Below are 8,959 nucleotides of genomic sequence, written 5' to 3' on the forward strand. Positions count from 1 at the left end.
ACACACACACACACACACACACACACACACACACACACACACACACACACACACACACACACACACACACACACACACACACACACACACACACACACCCCAACTGGTATATGAAGACAATTAGGATACAAAAAGCTACTTTCATCCCTGCACAGTGCAAGAGAAATAAAACCGTCCGTGGGCCGCTGAGTGAGCAGGAAACACACACACACACACACACTCAACTCCACTGTATGCTGCACATCATTACGACATAAGACAACTCTTTCTTTTCTTGTCTGGATGCCCTACTCACCATCCATTGCCAGCTGACGCATGCACACACACACACACACACACACACACACACACACACACACACACAACTCATACACACTGCAGTTCTGCATTTGGCACATCGGGCTCACATCTGCACCCCCTCCTCTCTCTCTCTGTACGTAAGTGTCTGTGTGTGAGAGAGAGTGTGTGTTTACTGCTGTCAGCCAATTAGACAAAGACTGAGGATGACAGGATTGTCAGCTCTCTAGGGCAAAAACAGACAAACATACACACAGTAACAGACATCCAGACAAACACACAGAAACGTGTACATCTCAAGAAGAAGTTGTGCAGCACACACGCATGCACGGACGCACGCACGCACGCACACACGCACACACACACGCCATGGCCGGCATGGTTGCCAATCTGCTTGTGTATTAGCGGCAGCATCAGTTACCACTTATGCCTTACAAGCTCCTCCTGGTCTCCGGTCTCCTCTCCCCTCGCTCTTCTCTTGTACACTCTACGCGTCTCGCTCCCCCTTTACCCCTTTCCCCTACCACTCTCATCACGGTCACTGAGCAAAGGCCTCTCTCCCTAGGGGCCTTTACCTGGTGAGTCATGTGAATGCACACACTCTCTATCTCTCATACACACACACACACACACACACACACACACATAGCCACAACCTGGAAGATTAAATGTTGCACTCTGATCTTATCAAATGAAGGATAAGGTATAGGAGAGGAAATACTGCAATTAACCCAGACGGCCGAAGGAACAGATAGCAAGTGTGTGTGTGTGTGTGTGTGTGTGTGTGAGAGAGAGAGGGGGGGGGGGGAGAGAGAGAGAGAGAGAGTGTGTGTGTGAGAAACAGACAGAGAGAAAGAGTGAGAGAGAGGGAGAGAACACAGTTAATGAAAAGGCGAGATGGAAGAGGGAGAAGATAAGCAGTAAGCAAAGACAAAGAGGAGGGTGGAGGAGAAGAAGGATGAGGTAGTCAGATGAGAGCAGTTGAATCATGTGTCTGGAGAGCAGTTGACTGGGGAATGCTACTGCACTGCAGACACCCCCCACCACCCCCCACCCCTCCCACACACACACATACACAGAGGAGAGATGCTTGGTAGTATACAAACAATACAGACAGACATATTACAAAAAATAAGAGTGTGTGTGGAGGGGGAGGGCAGGGTGTTTGGGTGTGCTTCTGTGTGTCGAAAAGTGGGTGGGTGAATGAGATACAGAAATGTGTTTGTGTTAATATGCATATGTACCTGTTTGTGCCCCTCTGTGTGTGTGTGTGTGTGTGTGTGTGTGTGTGTGTGTGTGTATGTGTATGACGTGTGTGTGTGTGGTGTGTGTGTGTGTGTGTGTATGTGTGTGTGTGTGTGTGGTGTGTAAGTGTGTGTGTGTGTGTGAATACGCGCATGGTGAGGTGAATGAATGCTGTGACCAGTTCCACTAATGAGTCACCGTGAAACAACGGAAGGTCAGACAGCTCTGGTCATAGTAGAGAGGAGCATTCATTCAACACCCCCCAACACCACTGTGAGCTTCTCATGGGAACCACACTACAGCACACACACACACACACACACACACACACCACACACACACACACACACATTTTAGGATATGCCAATTATATATATAATTTACTACCTAAAATTGTAATTGGATAATAAAATGTATCAGGTCTGACACATCCTACAGATTAAAAACAACTACCACACATGAAACAACCAAAGAGCAAGATCAACAAATAATGACTATATGTGGATCTTCAGTCTACATGCTCATCAATGATTGACATGGGGGGGGGGGGGGGGGGGGGGGGGGGGGTGGTTAAGAGGCAGGCTGCATAACATCTTCAAGCGACTCAAACCCACATTCAGACTACTGGCTACTGTTTCTCTATCCCTCTGTGTGTGTGTGTGTGTGCGTGTGTGCGCGCGTGTGTGTGTGTGTGTGTGTGTGTGTGTGTGTAGCAAGATGAAACAGGTGGGTGTGTGAGGGTGAAGAAGACAGACGACATCTGTGCACGCAGGGTAAAGAAGATTATCTCCACACACTAAGTTGATTGCACTCTGAGCTTGAGGAGTTCCCTGTGGAGCCGTTTCGGTATACCCTGGGAGCGCAGGCGGTGCAGGGGACAGAGATGACAACACCACACTACCGCTCAGTCACCTGTGGGCTGGGTGTGTTTTCCTGTTACCATAGCACCCACTTTCAGCCAGACACATAAACGCGAGCGCGCCAGCTCACGTTCGCGCGCATACACACATTCATAACATATCTTACCTTTGAGTGTGAGTGACTACGCCAATTTAACCCCTGTCCATCTCGTTTCTCATGCCTGTTCTCGTCCTACCTTAGGTTGTTTTTGTTTTTTAAATTACCAAACTGCCAAGTGTATAGCCTAGCTCATGCGTACATGAAACCACACAGCATACAACGACCCTCTGGTAAACATTATAAAACAGACTGAGAAAAATTGCAGTGTTTATGCACATCACTCACCCGGTTTCACAGTCTTAAGACGAACAGGCTCTCGAAAGTGGCGTATCACAGCGATGGTGTCCCGGTTTGTCAGTCCGCTGACGGGAGTGCCGTTGACCTCCAGCAGCACATCTCCGGGGCTCGGGAACCTGCCGACATGACAAACCATCGCATCCGACAGCACTGTTCCGAGATAAGGAAATTCCCCTCGTTCGGCGCCCCCTCGCACCTCTACGAAAGAGGCCAGTTCCCCGGCGCTACCCCATGAGAGCGCGCACTCCTGCACTCTCGCGGACCAATGCTTCTTTTTCTTAAGTGTTTTGGACATGACTGTCGGTGGTCTTCACCTCGTTACACCTGAAGTATGTTGGCGAAATAATTGCTTTTGTGGACGAACAGTTTCTCTCCGGTTTTAGGAGACGTTCCTGCTGCCGGGACGGACGGAAAGGCAATGCGCGCGCTGTGTTCGCTTAACATTTCTTGGTTAGCGGCCCGCAGGAAGCGGCGCGGATATCACCCTCATCTTCCAGCTCCTCCGAGCGGTCAGCAGAGCGTCAAGGTCGGCTGCGGTTGTTGAGATAGCACAGACCTCTCTCAAGCAAGACAGTGCGTGTCACGCCGCGTGAAGCAGGAGCAATGGGCTGCTCCTTTAGATAGCTGACAACAAGCCAGCTGCACGTTAATACACATACACGTCCGTAGCAATGAAATGTTCACGCATTCGATACCATTGAAATATCCACGCATTCGTTATAAGGACCAAACCAAGGTAACCCTAAACAAACACCTGGTGCTCACCAGGTTCACACAAGGAACTCCGATTACCTGAGCGGCGATTCAAATGTATCTCACAGGAATGAGCGTTCGCCAGCGTCTGTCAGTGCGTTGGGGCTGATAGTACCGCGGCGTATAAGAGCTGTTTCAACATTCAATAGATCGCTTTTCTCTTGATCGAGAACAATCCTGTCGGCGCACCTGCTCCTTTTCTAATATGACATCAGCACCAGCATTCCCAGGGAGACGGTAACAAGATACCTGCAGCTCGCGGAATACCTGTTTTAACTTGATGCTGACCGGCCACTCAAGCACATTTCCGGACAGTGTGTCACGAACTGATCCCCCCCACACATACACACACGCCACCGTCAGTATATCTCCTACACACAGCCTACGGGCTGTCCGAGAAGTTTCTCACGCATTTTCATCTTGTTAGTTGCAGCAAGGGAAGTCCAGCGTAGCTGACTGCTGTGCCCTGGCACCAATGGGAGGCGGGGGACTGGAGTCAATTGGTATCCCGGGAGCCAATGACGAAACCAGCTAGGCGGTTCTTCCGCGGTGGTTGTTGCCTTGTAACGCCAAAACAATACTTGCTCCAGCCCGCTGTGCCCGTCTCTCATGCAGCTTAATTATGTCCTCAGGGGCTAAACGTGGCTGTCGTCGTTGCACAAACCCTGCATTATTTCGCAACCAGATTAAGGGCCTTGTTAATTTTCATCTAACTACCAACCACACAGTAGAAGTCATTTTTAACACGTTAAAAGGGGATGTTTGACAGGAATATTATAGGCCGACAGATGAAATGTGTAGGTGCATCGTTCCCTTTAATCATTCTATTAAAATTCAGAATGCTTCCCCTGACATCCAGTTAAAGTGTTTCAAGTCAACAGAGCCCCGCACGTTCATTTAGTTGGTTTAACAGATGACTGCCACTGTGGTGGACTGTCTGTTGATTATACCAATTATAATTAGGCAGAGGGGATTTGACGACTGTGTTCATTCATGTCTAAAGACTGCCACCGCGTGGAGTACAGAAGCAAATGCGCATTGCGCAAATACGCTTCCGAGCAGCACACACATGCACGCCCGAACGCAGAGAATTTTTCACAGAAGACTTGGTTTTCAGATGCTGCAAGCCATGGGGGTAGGAGTCTCTTCTGGAAGTTCGTGTGTGCGCGATGGGAGGCAAGGCTAGAGTTATACAGAAAGAAGGCTATGTCACTCTGCTGTAAGTGTTCATGGGACTTACACTTGAGTGGAACTGAATAGAGTTGGTCTGGCTGGCTTATGCCGAGCGCGACTGAAAGCTTCTATTTCCTAATGGCACACAACTATCCTTTGTTGTTATGTAAGCTGAATCACCAGGACATGCTCTGGTGATTTCAGAGATGAAGCCATCTGTGTTCATGTATTAGTGCGATATTTCCTCTGTGGCTGTAGTTTTGGTGAGCATGTTAATTTAACAGTGTCATGCTGTAATCTTTGGGTAAGTGTGTTTTTGATTATTCTTCGTTTAAAATTCAGCCGCCTTGAGTTACTGGATTAGTGTCACCACATATATGAGCCCATAATTGGTGGTTGAAGGCCACAGTCTGTATGGCCTGAAGCTGGCCTGTAAATATGAGGCTGTTGTCGAAGATCATACCAGAACATACAGTGTGCACAGTATTCCTAGGCCTCCAAGGATTTGATCACAGCAGTGCTTATCTGATGTTATTTTTTACTATGAAGCATCATTCCTCCAAACCAAATTATATATCATAAATCCAATTTCCTTTAATTCACTTCAAAAAACAGTGAGAGAGCGAGAAAAAGATAGTCGGCAGAGTAGTGAAGAATAGTAGCTCCAACCCACAAACACTTTCAATCAAAAGCTCATGCATGCATGAGAGAGTCACCTGGTTGTTGTTGTTGCCAGTGTTGATGTATAGATGTATACGATTATTTTTTGCTTTATCTATTTAAGTTGGTTTATCATGCGGAGGTAACATTCTATGCAGAGGCCCATACCTTTTTATCATGCTCACTGAGAGAGAGAGAGTAAGGGAAAGGGAAAGAATAAAAGAGATGCCCTCATTCCCTTTGTCACGCGTTTTCATCATCAAAGACAATCCTGACATTCAAACAAACATGAGTCTGGGACGTGAGACCTCGATGCAAGCTTCTGCGCACACACACACACACACACACACACACACACACACACACAGGGAGCCATCTGGAGTTGGGAAAACAACAGCAGGATGCAGATGTTTGATAAGGCAATAGAGAGTGTGCTGTGAATTGTGAGTATGTGTATGCTCTGGGGTTTGGTTATGTGAGACAAGCAGAGAGATTTTTGAACAGCTTTTGAACCCCAGTCATATATATGCTATATGTGGACATTTATCACAGTCCTCCTGGATGCAGAAGACCTGACTCTCCTAATCTATGGTCGCAGAGAAGGAAAGAAAACTCGAGATAGGCTCCCTCAAGACTCTGACAGACTGCAAAATGAGACATGCTAAGCTGGTCAGAACGGGCAAGAAAATGAGACATGCTTAGCTGGTCAGAGCAGGAGCCTTAAAGTCACTTCAGCCTTCAGCCCGCACTCAGGATAGGACCGATATGGGATGATGAAGGCTGGGCTGTGCTGACGGGTATTCTGGAAAGTGATCTTGTGCTGTCATGAGCAAATGTTGTGCTAAAAATGTTGTGCTTAGTCTGGGTGCTAAATTAGATTTAAGTTATATTGTGTTTAGTTGCTTCACTAAGGTAGTGAGTTTATAGCTAATCCAAATAGATAATGTATTATATTTTGGTTTGGGTTTGTTTAAACAGTACGTATAAAGTTTATATCTGTCCTATGATACAGAAGCAACATACATGGCTTAGCAAAGGTTGTGAAATATTCTATAAATGTTTAAATAGTGTTAGATAAGACAGAATGTCACAAGTTTAATGAGTCTTTAATAACCATCATCCTGCCCCATGGAGATAATTTTGCTACACAGAGTGTAATGCTCAGTATGCCCTTCCAGGGGAGGGGGTGGGGGGTTGTCCGTGGGGACTCTAAAATCACAAACCAAATTTGAATTACAGAGACATCAAATAAGCACCAGACCATGTGAGCCTCCTAGGAAGTACAACACCGTTCTAGTGACTCTCTTTTACTATTATGGAACCCAAGCATAAAAAAGTTTTTTTTTTTTTTTTTTTTTTAACGCAACTCTGTTGGCAGTCGTGGTGAGCCACAATGTGGAATGTGTGTTGAATGCCAGTGGTCTGTCGTCTCCCATCCTCTCCTCTGATGAGGTGCCAATTCTCATGAAAAGAAACCAAGCGAACACTCAACTATCGTCCAGTAGAAACACTCAAGGCTATCCTCCAATGGTATAGGACTATCTGTATACACATGCCATTTCACCACAAGGTCCTTCCAAACACAACACAGAATGACTGTATGGTGGCATTAGTTCAACGCTGTTGTGGTGAATCTGGTCGATATGATGGACAGGGAGGCTGATGGATTCTAGAAGTAGTGGTTTTGACTTTAGGACTCTGAGGGATATAATGTGTCATCTGTTAATACACCCATCATGTCAGTTATTTCCAAATCATTTACACACACTCACACACACACTGGAGGTTCTGTCAGTTCAGCCTCACAGTGTAGTGGGGCTATAGGAGTGTATCAAGAGCTGAAAGACTGTGCCTTCCTCTCAACAACATTCCTCAGGTACAGAAAGGAAATAAATAAACAACATATGTACTGTAGGAATCTATTTAAAACATCTCATTCATCGCTTCATGACAAGTCAAATCTGTGGGTACATTGTCAATAAATACCACTTTGTTGTCATGCTTTTATCATGCACTGGCCAATTATTTTGTGTATGGATATTTACATAGGTTTGTATGTACAAAGTTTTCCCTGTATCATGTTAAATACTGTAAATAATGTAAACCCACAGAAAGAGCAGCAACCACAGCAAAATATATCTCAACTCTAAAATGATTTCCAATTGGTTGCAATTTCCATTCTGTACTGGAATACACTGAAAGAACAACAACAGGTCCATACACTGAAGTCACAGCCAGGAAAAAGACCAGCATGTTCTAGTGACTCCTGTCACTCTCTCGCTCTCTCTCTCTCATTCACTCTCTCACAGTGTGGACAGGATGGACGTGACACTCTGAGGCACTAGTGCAGGAGCGTCTCCAAGCCATGGCAGTATGTCTGAGGCAGCCTGTAGAGGGAGTCTTTACCATATTCATCCTTTACTTTACATGGAGGAAATCAAGAAAGAAAAAAAAAGATATTCTAATGAAACATTTAAAATGCCCATGGATCTCTCCATGGGTCTGGCCAAACAGGAGGACTTCAGGCGCCGTGGTTCGGCGCCGTGAGACTGAAGAGAAAAAAAGGGGGTCAAACACAGCAGACACTTCCCCCAGAAGCCTGAGACTGAGCAGGGTTTGGACTCTCCATGGCAACAAGCAGCAGAAGATGTGATTGGCCATCGTAGGCCCCTCTTCTAAAGTCTGAGTTAACAAAATGGCCGACACTCCCACTACACCTTGCAGCTCCAGAGGGAGGCAGGGAAGAGGATGTAGGACATGGACCACAGCAGGTAGTAGACGCATGCTGGCGGGAAGGAGGAGCAGAACACCATGGCAATGCCTGTGGAGAACATACATGAACATGATGTAACATTACAGCCTGGAATTAGGGGCAGCATACCAATGAGAAGAATCACCTGCCATATAAACTGTCATAATGATCAATAATTATCCTCAGTGTATCTGAGATTTAGCCCTTTAGTGTTTCAGAAGATAATCTTTTGTGGAAATGACAACATCAGATGTGCGCTTGTACCTCCTGCATACACAACCTTCTTCCAGGCCTGGGACTCCAGAACACGGTCGTGGGGGTAGAAGCTCTGGCTGATCATGAAGAGGATCATGGCCACGGCAGTGACACGCAGGACCACCATGTTGCCCCCAGAGAGCAGCGAGACGCAAGCCAGAATGGCTGAGGAGTAGATGCAGGGCAGGCCACGGTACATGAATGGGATTCCTGCAATGGAGGAACAGCACAGGGCACACAGTCAGGGTACATGTGGAGGCACACGAGCAAGAACTGGACTAAAATGTAACTCAAGTCACCGTTTCTGTGATGAATGACTTGACATGGACCAACTGCTGGCTTCATATTCAACTTTACCATTAACTGAACTTAAATTGAGACTCAACTTGACAGTACGTATGTGCCAAAAAAGGATAAGAGCGCAAGTCATCACTTGAAGTTGAAGGAATTAAGACATTATGAATAGACTTGAATAAACAACCCACTGAACACGCAATTAAGGGCAGCGACAGTGTTGAAGAAGAGGAGTTTTTCCCCCCACATGAAGGCGCCTCCAAGAGTGTGCAC

At 46.4% G+C, this 8,959-nt stretch overlaps 2 protein-coding genes across 2 annotated transcripts in view; both read right to left on the minus strand.

The window, feature by feature from the left end:
• The window catches only part of magi3a (membrane associated guanylate kinase, WW and PDZ domain containing 3a), a 44,711-nt gene extending 41,551 nt beyond the window's left edge, over positions 1 to 3,160 (minus strand). Inside the window, exon 1 of the mRNA XM_080854386.1 lies at positions 2,788 to 3,160. Coding sequence (XP_080710512.1) covers positions 2,788 to 3,094 — 307 coding nt within the window. The 5' untranslated portion in view covers positions 3,095 to 3,160. The remainder of the gene's footprint in view (positions 1 to 2,787) is intronic.
• Positions 3,161 to 8,096: 4,936 nt separating this feature from the next.
• The window catches only part of tmem269 (transmembrane protein 269), a gene marked incomplete at its 3' end in the record, with an annotated part of 10,725 nt that continues 9,862 nt past the window's right edge, over positions 8,097 to 8,959 (minus strand). The window contains exons 5-6 of the mRNA XM_080854328.1: positions 8,402 to 8,602; positions 8,097 to 8,206 (exon numbers count right to left, since the gene is read on the minus strand). Of these exons, the coding sequence (XP_080710454.1) occupies positions 8,097 to 8,206; positions 8,402 to 8,602 (311 nt within the window). The remainder of the gene's footprint in view (positions 8,207 to 8,401; positions 8,603 to 8,959) is intronic.

The sequence above is a fragment of the Sprattus sprattus genome, assembly GCF_963457725.1.
Source record: "Sprattus sprattus genome assembly, chromosome: 16".
In the NCBI taxonomy this organism is placed as follows: Eukaryota; Metazoa; Chordata; class Actinopteri; order Clupeiformes; family Clupeidae; genus Sprattus; species Sprattus sprattus.